Source organism: Podarcis liolepis, assembly GCF_965112155.1.
Source record: "Podarcis liolepis genome assembly, chromosome: 2".
In the NCBI taxonomy this organism is placed as follows: Eukaryota; Metazoa; Chordata; class Lepidosauria; order Squamata; family Lacertidae; genus Podarcis; species Podarcis liolepis.
The window spans coordinates 72,899,379-72,913,990 of NC_139555.1; the positions used below are offsets into that span (position 1 = coordinate 72,899,379).

At 45.1% G+C, this 14,612-nt stretch overlaps 1 protein-coding gene across 3 annotated transcripts; it reads left to right on the top strand.

Annotated features, from left to right (window-relative positions):
• Positions 1 to 1,004: 1,004 nt before the first annotated feature.
• Positions 1,005 to 11,281, top strand: LOC310700010 (uncharacterized protein). 3 transcript variants are annotated; one of them, XM_083488807.1, is made up of 6 exons: positions 1,005 to 1,075; positions 1,703 to 1,852; positions 5,531 to 5,614; positions 7,525 to 7,572; positions 9,405 to 9,492; positions 11,146 to 11,281. In XM_083488807.1, the coding sequence occupies exons 2-6, from the start codon at positions 1,760 to 1,762 to the stop codon at positions 11,244 to 11,246; spliced, it is 414 nt and encodes a 137-aa protein (XP_083344933.1). In that variant the 5' UTR covers positions 1,005 to 1,075; positions 1,703 to 1,759; the 3' UTR covers positions 11,247 to 11,281. The 3 variants fall into 3 exon arrangements, with proteins under 3 accessions (XP_083344933.1, XP_083344934.1, XP_083344932.1); XM_083488808.1 differs by having other exon boundaries at positions 1,026 to 1,075; positions 1,644 to 1,852; XM_083488806.1 differs by lacking the exon at positions 1,005 to 1,075 and adding an exon at positions 1,197 to 1,422.
• Positions 11,282 to 14,612: the final 3,331 nt, after the last annotated feature.

Here is a 14,612-nt window from a genome sequence, read left to right on the forward strand (position 1 = left end):
TTTACCTTTACATTTACCTAGGATAACAGAGGTAGTCCTTGCACTTTGTAAGGCTGGTCCATCCAAAAAACTAAAAGGCAGGACTTTTCTGTTAGGGAATGACCTTCCATGGTTCAATGGAAGAGCACAAGCTTTGTATTAGAAGTTCCCAGGTTCAATTCCTGGCTTCTACAGTGGAAAGCCTCCTGTAGCAAATGACCTCTGGTTGAGTCCCTGGAGAAATAGGGAAACAGGACTGCAGGTTTAACTAGTCTTACTCAGTATAAGACAGCTTCACATGCTCTTTGGGGAGAAGCGAGTGCTCTCTTTCTTGTGCTTCCACTTGCTCACATTAGTGGCCGACTAGAAACTCAGGCATCTGTGTTGCAGGCCTGACCTTAGTTTAAATCCCTAGCTGTGCCTGTTTAATTCTAATCTGAGTAAGTTTCCAGTCCTGTGTGTCACTGTGAAGGCTGACGTATGACAAAAGCCCCAAAGAGTTTTGCATGCAGACCTAGAACCATTCTGCCTCATCTCAAACCCAGTGTATGTTTCATTTCTTCATATGAGAAAGCAGTTTTAGAGAAACAAGGTCGCGATGCATGGAATCACCCTCCTTTCGCTGCTGGTGCGTAAAAACGTTATGTCCTCTCTGTTCAGATCCCTCTTGCTCACTCTTTAGGAAATTGGTTGTATTTGTAGTAAATGGGGAAGCTGAGAGAACCAGCGCTTTCTGGTTGGGTTGGTGGGGTTCCCCTCCCTGTCTGAGTCTAGCTGAGTTAAAAAGTGAACGTTTTCAAGTTTCACTTGCTGCCACAGTTCAAGACTGCCATCACTAGAACATAGGCGGCAGCACTCAACCTGCTTTCCATATCACTAACCAGGAGTGAACTGCAGACAGGCATTGTAAAGAGTGAGGCTCCTGAAATGAACAGACGTAGCTTTCAAAACTAGCGATCCACCTCCCCACCCCTCCCCACCCCGCGCAGGAAAAGGGTGACTCACTGAACCACTCTTTCTCTGCTCCCCGCTCCCTTCCTTAGGTGTCTGAGTGTACTGGGGCCAGAGCAAGTTGTGCTATCTAAGTTCTTGACAGGTAAGCTTCCTCTTTCTTCATCACCTTTCTGGGTCTGTATCTAAAATGCACATGTGGATTGCCTGTTAAAAGAAACTGGGAAATCACCTTTGCCCTGATGCTGCTCAGACGATTCTCTTAATGAATCTTTGGTACAGAGGGAGGGACAAGAAATAGTGTTAAAATGTTGCAGGTGATCCTGCCTAGTATACCCTCCTCTTTCAGATGCTTTTCTCTGTCCTCCTTGGGGAGGAAGCTTATTTTTGTTGAATATTTGGCCACTAGCCTGAGTTGCACAGAGCTGAAAAGTTCTTCTGCATAACCCCCACTGAACTGGCTACCTCCAGTTGGTTCCTCCATCATTTATGGTAAGTTGCTGTGTGGAGCCTTCTGTGGGAGCCGTGTAGGAGAACAACCCTGAGCCCTTTGGAGCTAACACAACCCACAGATAGGTACTCCATAAAGACTTTGGGACTCGTTGAGGATGGAAGGAAAAGGTGTAAGAACATGATGATACCTTGTCCTAAGATTCATCCGGTGGGGTATTAAAAGCCTCGAGGGGAGTGCTCCGTCATTCCTCCTTCTGCAGTGTACAGCTGAGAGCAAGCAGAGTAGAAGTGGGATTGTTCACTCCTGTTCCTTTAAAAGGCTGCAGCGTGGGAAAAACCATTGGCTGATCATCTCCAGAGACTGGTGAAGTGCGCTATGAGCAACATTGGGAAGCAGGCGGGACCAGGGTCCACTGTTCCGACCGAGCTGCCCAAACGAAAGAGGGGACGTCCGAGGAAGCAGCCGCAGGTAAGTGTTCAGCCTCGGCGCTTTGCCTTCTCACCATGTTAAGATTTATAAGAAGGAAGCTGGTGACAGTTTTTTAGACATAAAGAAAGTGGTATTATTAGAATGACTAAACTTAGTTGTGACCCACCTCAGAACAGTTCGGCATGTCCAGAAAGCTCTAATGTTTGGGTTCAAGGGCTCTTTTTTTCTACTAGGCAAGACATTCTGCTAGGCAAGAAATTAACCTGTCTGCTGTTAAGTGAGTGACTGGTTGATTGTTCAACCTTAGCTAAACTGGGAAAGGCATATCTAGCAGCATATCTTACAGCTTCAAAGAGGAGCGTGATTCATTTCTTCAGTATCAGCTGCTAATACAGAATATGGTTGAGACAGCTGGGGCCACCTTCACAGGCATGTGAAGGGGCACATCTTATGTAGCCAGGGAGGTCTCCTTACCTTGAGAGATTGGCTGAAGATTAGAAAGGGAAGAGCAAAAGGTCTGGAGATGTCTCCAACCCCCATTCCTTCTTGAAACCAGGAACTGGGCTCTGTGCTGACTGGGGTTGGTGCAAGTTGTAGTTGAAAGCATCTAGAGGGCACCAGGTTGGGGAAGTCTGGGTGGCATCTTAACCTGGCTTGCAGTCAGATTGAAATGCACTTAAATGCCTCTCAGTTGGCAGGGCAATTGCTTTGTGAGCAAACTTGTACAGTTTAACATATGAATGGCAGCTGTAGTGCCACCAACTTTTGGTGGTGTTTGTGGCTTGCCTGAGCAGTCAGAGCAACTCCCAGTCAGGAACTCCAGGTCTGCAAGACCCTGCCAGTGCCACCAGCAAGAGTGGGACTATATCCCAGCTCCCTGGTATCCCTGAGTTTCTTCAGGCTTGCCAGTGCTGGTGCACTTTGAGGCGGAAGGAGACTGTGAGGGTTAACACTGTGAGACAAAATTAGGGATGGACTTCTGAATAATACTGGACTGCCAAAATGACCTTAAACATTTTGATGTGCAACATGGAATGACTCAGCTCTAAGTGGAGGGTGACATATGTTTGTTTATCTGCTGACCTGTACGCCCTGGGAAATCTCTTTTCTCGCCATACACCTATTTTTAAAAGGAACTGAAATTTACCAGTGATGCTCAATAACATTTGCACTACTCTTGCCCCATCTTGGGAAGAAAATGAAGTTGTTCTCACAACATTCTCCTCAGAATTCTCTTTTGCAAATATCGATGTCAAATACTCTCTTGAAGTTTCCTGGTGACTCAAATGTTCTCTCGATATTTGTGAGTTGATACACTGCAGCATTTGGATAGTAGTCTTTAAATATCTGACAGCGTTGCCAGTGGCGTAGCGTGGGGGGTGCAGGGGGGCCGGCCGCACCGGGCGCAACATCTGAGGGTTAGGGTTAGGGGGCGCAAATCCACGGGTTAGGGGCGCAAATCCACGGGTTAGGGGGCACAAATTACTTGCCTTGCCCCGGGTGTTGACAACCCACGCTACGCCACTGAGCGTTGCTGCAATGCTACACTTAGTATATAGTAGTGGTTTTCATATTTTATTTTTTTCAGGGAACACTTTCTATACCTGCCAAGGAACTGCTCCATGTTGCAAAGGATTCTGGGGCATGCTCTAGAGTTCATACTCCAAATGGAGCAGAATTCACCTAACTCTCATGCACTGTTAGAACATCCTAGAATATACACCAGGGGTCAGCAACCTAAGGCCCATGGTCCGGAAGCAGCCCACAGAGGTTGTTTGACCAGCCCACGAGCCACCCCTGAACTGAACCACCTGCTCATGCGCTGCACTAAGTTGCCACAGCATGGTGCAGGGACTTGCTTCCGGGGCATCAAAAAATGCATACATAGATGCCAAAAATTGCAGGCGTGCGTGTGATCCAGCCCATAGAGGGATCTCCGGAGGACCAATCCAGCCCAGGCAAGATAAACCTTGCTGACCTCGATATACACAGTGCCCCCCTATTGCTGTAACAGCACAGTAGAATATCAATACAGGGCCAGATTTAGGTTTGATGAGGCCCTAAGCTACTGAAGGTAATGGGACCCTTTATATGTCCAGCTGTCCTTTGTCAACAACAAATTGTCACTGTTTTTTGGGTTGAATATATGCTATATGGCAATTTATGAACCTAACAGGTATCTAAAGCCATTTGCTGTATGTAGGTTTTATTTTATTTGTTTTTTATCTTATATTTTGGAAATGTACATCCAGGTGTTTGTTTTTTTACTTTAATTTTTTAGGGGGGCCCCCAAGAGAGTGGGGCCCTAAGCTATAGCTTGTTTAGCTTATATGTAAATCCGGCACTGGTGATGGACGAGGTGTTGTTTTTCTCATTGGGAAATCTTTATCTAGAACATTTATACCATGCTTTATATCCCTGAAACTTAAGGCAGTATACAGGAGTTTCCCTTGAAATCTCCCATCCAGGCACTAACCAGATCCAAAGATGCTTAGCATCAGTATCATGGCTACATCATTTGCCCTCAGTCCACACCGGCAAATTCTTAATAGGCTTTCAAAGCACCTCACCACTGCAAGAACCTGGCTTGCAATTCACTGCTTTGGTTGACAGTATTTGATGGTTGGCGAAGAATGAGCAGCGTTTTATAGTCGCTGTGCATGTCACTTTTTATCTCATAGACTTGTATGGATAACATGAAATGGTAATGAATAGCTGACAGTTGGTTGCTTATGAGATTTTGGATTGCCAAAACTGAAACACTCCAGAGTTCTTAATCATTTGGGTTTTGCATGATGAGTTACAAATGTCACACATTCAAAGGCATACGCAAAATATTTTACTTTGAAATATCTTTATTCAAAATTACACATGATTTAAGTGGAACAATTGCCAAATTTCTAATCTTTGTAAATATTCATTTCACCTTTACTCCATGTTCATTTACAGCTATTCTTTCTCCCTCTCCTTTAATGATGTTTGTACTAGCTTTATTTATCCACTACTTCCTTTTTTTTAAAAAAAAATAATGTTAAGATCTCTCTTCTCATTGGAGGGCATTCATCATTCTCCCACAGAACGAAAACACTTGCATAATCGCATACCTATTTTATTTTATTTAAGCTTCTACGATAAAAACTCTTAACATTTTGTCTTGGATTAAGGCATGGCCCGAATTGAATTTTGACAAATGCAATGCAAGGGCTGCATGCAAGTCATACTTGGGCATAGAAACCAACTCCTAGGGGCCAATGTCCCTTCAGGGGGCCCAATAAAATATTTGATCAATTGTGTGGGACAGGGCTTACCTACCCACCCCCCAATATTTTACTCAAGTTGGCACCCTTGTACTCAGGGTAGGCCTATTGCAATCAATTAACTCAGCGAACTTAAATGATTTCTACTCTGAGTGTGACTTAGGCTGCAACCATAACCCCACTTAACTGGGGAATAAGCCCCACTGAAGTCAGTGAGACTTACTGTAGGTTAGGACTGTCCCTAGCTATCCATCTAAGAAATTGCAGTGGATATGAGCTGCTCCTTACTGTTTGTCCTGATAAAGAGCTTGTTGCACAAAAGCACCTGGGTTAATAAAATTCCTGTTCGATTTCTGGTTGCTTTTGTTTTGTGCTGGTGCTGCTGCCCTTTTAACGTGTGTGAAACACACAATCTTTGCTCTCTACTGTACAAGTAAATGCCCCTTCCCTATCCAAACAGGAGCCTGTTGGGCCATTGCCACCAAAGAAACCTCGTGGAAGGCCAAAAGGAAGCAAAAAGCTGAGTGCTGGAAGTGGACAGATGGTAAGAACCAGTGACAGAAAGAGCTTTCATGCTGATTGGCACTCAACCCATATCCCCCGAGAAGGGAGAGAAGGAAGGTGTCCATCTTTTTTATTATTATTTTCAAAATTTTGACATTACTAGCACCTCATTATTAGCTGGGCATTGCATCATACCATATAAAAAGCTGATAAGCAATAAATTGTAAGAAAAGGAAATGGTAACACACCAATATAAATCAAGAAATCGATACTTCCTGAGCGGACGTGGATGGCGAATATCGAGCAAAAGAAATAAAATCCCACCAGATGGCATAGAAATGTTCTGGATCCTCCAACCTCCTAGAAACTCACAATTTGTGTGTGATTCCCCCCATCCCCAATAGCCAAATTCTATAGGTTCTTATATCACACAGCCAAATGCTGATTTTTCAAGGTTTTCCGTTGCTAAGCTATTGAAATCCCAGCTGCAGATAACACCCAAGTCAGAAGCTCTTTAGAGTAACAAGCTCTCATGTTGTCCATCTACATATTCAATAATAACAGTTACTAGGAAGCCTGAACAGGTGATTTAATTATTTTAGTTATTTCTTGGTATGCTTGGGACCAGAATAATGAAACCCAAGGGCATTCCCGCCAAAGATTGAAGAATAACCTCACCAGCAATGCTGCATTAATTGTGATGCAATATGTGCCCATCTTTAAGCATTTGGCATCCTCTCATTCCTATAGCTTTAGGAATGATTAAATTCACATGTAAATTCCATGCAGCCTAGAAGCCTCCTTTAATTATCTACCACCTCTACATAAATATATTTCACCAGCTGCAAACTCACCATCGTCTCCCTTGGGCAGCTGCTGTTGTCCATTTGTTTTTCATAATTCTCCACTACTGTAATATAAATCACTGCCTGGTTCTTATGAGTGGATTAAATTGCATTAAAGAGCTCAGATGCCATTATGTAACGAATCCACTTTTTAAAGAGGTGGTGGGTTTGCAGTTAGGAAAGTGACAAGGAAATGCACAGAATAGATGAATGATGAAGAGGAAGCCACATAATCACTGTGCAAGCAAACCAAGATGAATTCAGAATGAATGCTCAGGAAAGACCCGGCATAGGCTAGCCTCTGCTAGGGACGACATGTCTCGTTTTGGTGCTTGAGGCAAAATGCACTGCACCACCTGCATCGACCTAAGCATCTTCAGCACCTTCCTCTCTGTTGGCAATAGCTTACTTAGAGAAGGACCCATAGCTCATGGGTAGAGCATCTGCTTAGAGGGTTATAGATTCAATTTCCAGGGAAGGCTGGCAAAGACCCTGAAACAGGTGTGTACCTAGGAGCTAGCCAGGCTGGCCCCACCAAGGGCGCAAGCACAGAGGGACACAAAAACCATACCTCCCCACTCTGGCTTGGAATGACTAGGAGCTGGAATGGCTGCCTGTGCACTCCCTGAGCTGCTCCTCTGCTGCTTAGGGCAGCCAACATTGCTTGCCAAGGCCACAAAGGGCAGGGGGCGGTGGTACAGCTCCTTGCCAAGGATGTAAGGGAGCCTAGGGAGCTTCTGATTGGAAAATCTTGAGAGCTGCTGCCAGTCAGCATAGGCAATAATACTGAACTAGATAGACCAATGGCAGGCCTCTATATATGGCAGCTTCCTCAATTTCTTTGTTCTGTCAGTGGTTTCCCAGTCATCTTCTTAATGCTCATGCTATCATGCATCACTGTTTATCTTTCACTGTGGCCCCTTTCCAAAGAAATCTCTCTCTCTCATACACACACACACAGAGAGAGAGAGAGAGAGAGAGAGAGAGAGAGAGAGACATTTAGGCACTGCACTTTGAGGAAAAAATATAGAGTTTCCCGTTCCTTTGCTTCTGTGACCACCTGTTGAATAAACAGAAGGTTCTTATTGATTCTCCATTATTGCAGGTACACACCTCGGTTGAAAAAAGGCCCAGGGGTCGACCACGGAAATGGGTAAGTTAAATGGAATCAAAAATGCCTTTTTTAAAATTTAAAAAAAGAAGTGGCATCTGATGTTCCTAAAGACTGATCACATAAGCCTGGGATCAAGTTACATCTGAGGAGTGACCAAGTTACATCTGGGGAGTGACGAGCTAGCACATCCATTCACATGGCATATTTGGGAAATTTGAAATTGCTCCTCATCAATAATGCCATGAAATGTGCAAGATCAACTCACATGCAAGAGATTGAGAACAAACTTTAGTATCAACCAGCAAAAAGAATGAGCCTGAAATCTTGAGGCAAACCACTGTGTTACTGATGGATGGACCAGCAGCCAGTCTATTCCAATAGCCTGATGGAAAATGTTGCCCTCCAGCTGTTCATAGAGTTGTAGAGTTGGAAGGGACCCCTAGGGAATTGTAGAGTTGGAAGGGACCCCTAGGGTCATCTAGTCCAACCCCCGCAAGGCAAGAATCTCAACTAAAGCATCCCTGACAGATGGCCATCCAACCTCTGCTTAAAAACCTCCAAGGAAGGAGAGTCCAGTACATCTGGAAGGCCACAGGTTCCCCAGTGTTGATCTACATGCAGTTTAAATTCCATTTTTTACCATCACTCCTTAGCAACCAAGAGGACAGCTGCAGTTCTAAACATTATTTGGGAATAGGCTCCACTGAACATAATAGGACTTGCTTCCAAGTAAATATGAACAGGCTTGCCCTAAGATTATTCATCAGTTAGTGCCCTAATTGCTTTGGTCCTTTTACTTTGGGCTCTGTGACAATTGATCTCTCTCCTATATGGAGACAGAAGATGTTTCTCAACAACAGAACCTAATAATCTGTTATATATTGTATCACCTCCCTCCTCCCCTGCATTTCTAGTATTTCAGTAAATTAGTTACCTCCTATCATCTGTGCATAGAGATCTCTTATTACCCATGTTCCGGAATGGTCAAGGCAACTTGCAGTTTTAAAAATCATAAACAATACCCCATACTAAAAATACAAGCAGGAGGAGGCTGTTCGCTAAGTATTCAGAACCGTCACAGTGACTAGCAGTAAGACACCTGCTGACATAGGCTGGCCTGTGGTTAAACTGCCAGCAACACAGAGAGGGGGAAAGGCTCCGTCATGACTCACACAACATAGCTTTGCAACTGTATATCTGATACACTGCTGGAGACAATGTGGAATCTGAAGCAGAAGGAGAGGTTTGTTACCGTAATACCTAAGCCTAGGTCATGTCCACACCATGCATTTAAAGCACAGCATAGGAGGGGTTGGCAGGACAGGTAAGCAAAGGGGTGCAGAACAGGAGTGCCAACCTGGCCCCGTAACCGTGGGTGCCTGGGGCCATGGGTGCCATACAGCATGCATGGCCCTGGCACCAAAATTTGTGGGTCCCCAGCCCATTCATGGGGGATTTTGTGGGTGCTTGGGCACCCAGGGCCTCAGGGAGTTGGCACCTATGGTGCGGAAAGTGGTGTTTTGGCGAGGGGGGTAGGTGGGTTTGGTGAGCAAAGAGCTTAGTGGGGAGGACTGAGGGTTTGGCAATGTGTAGAGATGGTTGGCAAGCAAAGCAAGCAGGGTCACAGCCCCTATCAGTGTCACAGGGCCATCAGAGAGCCCCTAGTGGATCAGACCAAAGGCCCACCTCGTCCAGCCTCTTGGGGCTGCTATGGGAAGCCAGAAGCAGAACCTGGGTGCAACAGCCCTCTCTCCATGTGACATGCTCAGCAACTGTTACTAAGCGGCATAATGGGGGCAGAAAGAGCCATCATGGCTAGTAACTGTCAATAGCCTTATCATTCATGTCAGATGCTTACATTTCTCTTGCAGCTTGTTGTCCAGGAGGAACAATTTCAGAAAGCTACCATTCAAGGGAGGAGCAACCCAAATTCTAATACATCGTGCCCTGCCACAGAAGGTTTGTGGCATTCAAGTGGGGCTTCTGCAGATAACATGAGAATCAGCCCTCGCATAAACGGGGGTGGAGGCACCATAATGCATTGAAGGAAGCCACTCATCAATTTTTGTTGTTGTTGTTAAGGCTTGAGGTTAAAAGGGAGAGACAGAAGAGATCTCACCCTGCTGCCTGTTAGGTTTGTTTAATCATGTGACGTATGAAGTAAGCTGGTGACTGACAAGCACTGCCTTGATTTCTAAGAAAGTTGATGTAGATGCCACCTGATAAATGCCAGGGTGTTTAACCTCACTTGTTTGAGTCCATTTCCTCTCCGACTTCTGCTGTCGTATCATTTCCCGCCTCTAAGGCGCCCGGTGATGTCAGCTACAGCCACAGACTCCTTTGTGATGGCCTCACTTCCTGCCCAGTTCTGCGTCAGGTTTGCACAGTAGGCAGCTCCTTCGTGCCACTTCAAACCACGGCTGCAGCAGGTTCATAGAATCATAGAATCATAGAATCATAGAATCATAGAGTTGGAAGAGACCACAAGGGCCATCGAGTCCAACCCCCTGCCAAGCAGGAAACACCATCAGGTTGCGCTTTCCTCTTCTGCTTAGGATAGCCGCATTCATGCGGCACCTCCTGTCCTGTGCCATTTGATAAAACATAGATGCAAAAGGGTGAAGCAACAGAGTGAGTATTGGGAAAAGATTACCCGTGCCAGACGGGCCCATTTATTGAGCATTTGCCCTAATTGTTTTGCACAGGGTTTATACAATGACACCATCAAGTGGCAGCTGCCAGTGCTTTTCCTATTAGTACTTTTCTTACCACAGACAAATCCTGTTGGGGGTAGAGGGATGAAAACAGGTTTGTTGTGCAAGAGCACCTCAGTGCTGTTGCTTGCTCGCAATGCACCTGCTTTCTTGGGGGGTTAGGAAGGTGCACTTTATAATGGACATATCTCCAGCATCTACCCAGATGGGTGAGAGATGTATGCCAAAAGGCTGATAGTCTGTAAGTGAGATATATAACCCAACTGATCCAGCACAGATCTGTTTTTAACCAGGTGGTCAAGGCCAACTCGAGGGGTACCACCCAATGAGGCCCTTCCAACACTCACATCCCCCCCCCATTGCAGGCACTGCAGCTTCCTGGCTGGCAACCAACACCTTCCTGTCATTGAACATGGATGGGTCAGAGGGCCAAGTACCAGCCAAGTAGCTTCAGGGCATTTGGACCAAAGCAGTTGCCTGACAATGCTGAGTGTTGCCTTGGGCTGTAGCTGTAATCCCGTGCTCACTTCCCCACTGAAATAAATGGAGCTTAGCCAGCCAAACTGTGCAGGTGCTGCAGCCTATGAAGTGAGGTCAGAAAGAGTGGAAAAGTTTCCCTGGAAGGTGACCTTTAGTCCATTTGCCGATTTCTCCCTACTACATTGTGCTGGGATACACATTTGGTTCAAGTGTGGCAATGCCCCACAGCCCTATTGGCAATATTCCATCAGAACTGGCTGTGCTCCCAATAACAGGCACCGCTGCTCCAGAGTCTTCTGTCATTCACAGGAATTCCTCCTTCGCAGACATTTCAGTGTTGAAAGGGTTGCCTGAAGGAGGAAAGTTTTATGGGGAAAGCTATTGTTTTAATGTACTCTTTGTCTCATGCTTTCTTTAGGCACATCTGGAAAAGGATGTCACAGGATCAACAGAAGTACAGAACCCAGTAGATCGTTGGACACCTCTCCAGCTGTGGTTCAGCAGCAGACGGCTTGTTGATGTGTCTCTAAAGTAAAATATATTACCATCATAGAGTTGGAAGGGGACTCATTGTTTGAGTCCAGAGCTAGACCATCCCCAACAGATGGTCTCTGTTAGACCTCCAGTGATGGAGAGCCCATCACCCCTCCAGGGAATTGGTTATATTGTCAAATTGCTCTTGCCATCAAGAAGTGTCCCCTGGTTGGCCACCGTGGGAACTTCCAATTCTTTGTTCTAATATATTAAATTCCTTCCCTGGGCCAACTGTGTCAAGCGAATCCCAATGCTTGTTCTTCCCCCATGCTGTTGATATCAATTTTTGCCCAGTCCAACAGCCAATCTCACAAGATTCAGACATTCACTTTTAAAATGGTACATTTGGGCTGAAGGAGGTTGATTAGAGCTCATCAGGGTTTGCCTGGAATGAAAGTAACAGTGTGCTCTTTAAAAACCTTTTTGTGCTGTGTCAGGATGAATGTTCACACTCCCAAAGTGTTTAATAAATTTAATAAATGAGAAAAAATTGAATGGCAAATAGCAGCAGGTTCTTATGTACAATCACTCAAAAGTCCATTGGGGTTTGTGTCCTAGGAACCGAAACTTAAATCTGTAGGCCTGAGTTGAGCAGAGAATCACTTCTTAGAGGCTTGATGCTTTATTATAGAATCTTGGGTTTTGCCCATGGGAAATGCTGACTCGCCACCTTTCCCCTTCTACTAAACATCTGCCCCATCAGCCTCAGCTTTCCTCTTCTTGCCTAGCTAATAGAGATGTTCAAAGAAAGAAGAAGAGGGAGGCCACCCGCCGCCACCTGGAAGTAGCCTTGGGAAAACTACAAATCCCAAGGACCACCACAGCTTTCCTACTGGTACTCAACATAGTAATACAGCAAGGGGCAGTGGGGACAGGCCTCTGTCCTTCTTAGATACCACCATTGCTCCTCCCACCACTTGCACTGGCCAGCTACCGTAAATAAAGGAGGAGGTGAGTGTTATGGAGAACTGGTGAGTGATGGGAAGGATGATTTGGAGGCTGGGACGATTGACAGGGGAGTGGGAGGGAAGCCAGGATTTTAATCCAATCTTCTCTGAGTCTAGTTCAGACAGATTTCACCCATCTCCATTTACTTCCAAGCTATCGGTGTTGGAGCAAGGTTAATATCACAGTAGCCACAAGGAAAAAGTTGTTTCTGTTATTCCAGAGAAATGATTGTCAATGCACAGCCTTACATAGTTTATGGCTGCATGTGGAGGGAAGCAAGAGGTAAACATGCCCTTTTTCAAAGAAGATCTGGAAAAAAGTAACCCAGGAGTTGCCCTTGGGTTTGGGTTCTTCTCATCTCTTTGGTCCAATAAAGGGCTGTTGTTCACCTTTTCAGCATAAATGGCTTGGACTGCAAAGATTGCCATGCAAGTCTAGTGTACCTGCTGCTTCTCAAGGAAATCTTTGTTTACTGGAAACAGTTGCAACCTTTCTGCGAGCAAATGTAGCTTTGGGATAGTGCATCGTGCTGTAAGAAGACTCTTCCTCAAGAAATGGATTAGTCCTTGATCTGTAAGAACAGGTCATTTTTACATATTTATCACACTGTAAGGGAATTCGAAAAAGTGACTTGGGTTGCCTAGGTCCTACAGCACCAGCGCAGCTCTCAGGAGAGAGCTAATGTGTTGTTTTCTGTGCTGCAGCGCCATCTAGAGAGGGGCACTGCAAATCTTCAGCCCAACTGAACCAGCTAGGTGATCTGGGTCACTAACTTATAGCCCTCCAGATGTTGGACTCCAACTCCCATCAGCCCCAGTCAGCAAGGGCAATTATCAGGGATGGTGGAAATGTAGTCCAACAATATGCAGAGGGCAACAGATTTCCCCACCCTTTGGTTAAAGAAAGAGAAATCCAAATGCATAGGTTTTTGTTTATTGTACAGTTTTATAGCAGGGTTAGAGAAGCTGTTGCTCTTCAGATGTTGTGGACTCACATCATCCCCAGCCAGCATGGCCCTAACACACTGCTGTTTGTAAAATCCTGAATGCCTTATCCTCATTTATGTGCCGCATTTTCAGATGGGCACAGACCTCAAAGATCCCTGGACTTTCTTATGAAGATAAGGTCTTTGAAATGCAGCAGGCCAGAAACAGCTGAGAAAATTGGGTTTATGTTTATTCAGAAGATCACTGCTTGAGATGATGCAGAAAAAAAGCTAGGATCTGTTTCATCTGAGGTCTAAAAATTTTTGGGGAGCTTTTGACAGCTGATACTGATCTACTGATAGAGCAAAAAAGAGGGGGAAGATTATGCCTTTAGAGGTGGGAAGTGGGGCTGAGGTCTTTGATTTCTCCGTTAATAAGCCTGTATCTCCAACACCACCTTTTGGTTCCTAATTCTCTTGGACTTTGTGCTTTCGTACAAGATGTGATAAGCACAGTGGGAGTGTGGGACATTTGCACATCATAAAGTAGCTCAGCTTTGACTATTTGAATTGGCAACATATGATGAAGATGGGATGCAAAAGACAGGAATAACTATGGCAGCACAGAGTCAATGGTTCCTGTGAAATATGTAGAGGTGACTTGCAGCCTTACAATTTTAGATGTACACCTTAAAATGTAGAAACATGACTGTAGCAAACAGTATCAAAGAGGGACACATGGCAGGGCTCTGGGATTGCCTGAGGCTTCCCGTTGAGTGTTATTTGTTTGTTTTAAATTATGTATATAGACTGCTTTCTTCAAGCTTGCATTCTTAAGAACTCAGAATAAACATTTCTACAGACTCTCTCCCAAAGCAATAAAAGAACACTCAGGCCAAAATACAAAACGTATTTTCTGTAAGTCTGGGAGTTCAAAGAAAAAATACCAGCCCCCAAAATGCATTGATTATGAATAGGCCATATAAAACAGGCAGGACTCCAATGCCTTCCAAAATGTCTGAAGTAAGGTAGCCTTCTGGAGAGCAGCTGGTCAGGCGTTCCAGAGCCATGGAGCCACCACAGAAAAGACTTTCTTTCTTGTGTTTCCCCAAACCTTGCTGATCTAAGTAGTGGGGCAGGTTAGGAGATCTGCTGCTGTAGACCTTATAGCCAGCACTTTGAATTTGACTAAAAACATGCTTGCAACTAGTGCACCTCAAAATTTCCTCCAGATGGTTGGGGGGCCACTTTCCACCCCATCCTAGTGGGTCCCAAATAGAGCAAGAATTATCTCCCCTCCTATTAGCATACATCTCTGCTGAATCAAAAGTCCTCCCATAAGCGCAAGGACACCAACTGTTTTTCACCCTATGAGTTTACTACTGAAAGCTGTCACATACCAGACAAAACATTGACAGCCATTTACCAAGTAATACTCTTCAGGATCAGCAAGCAGAGCAAGTAAAACACACGCTTGG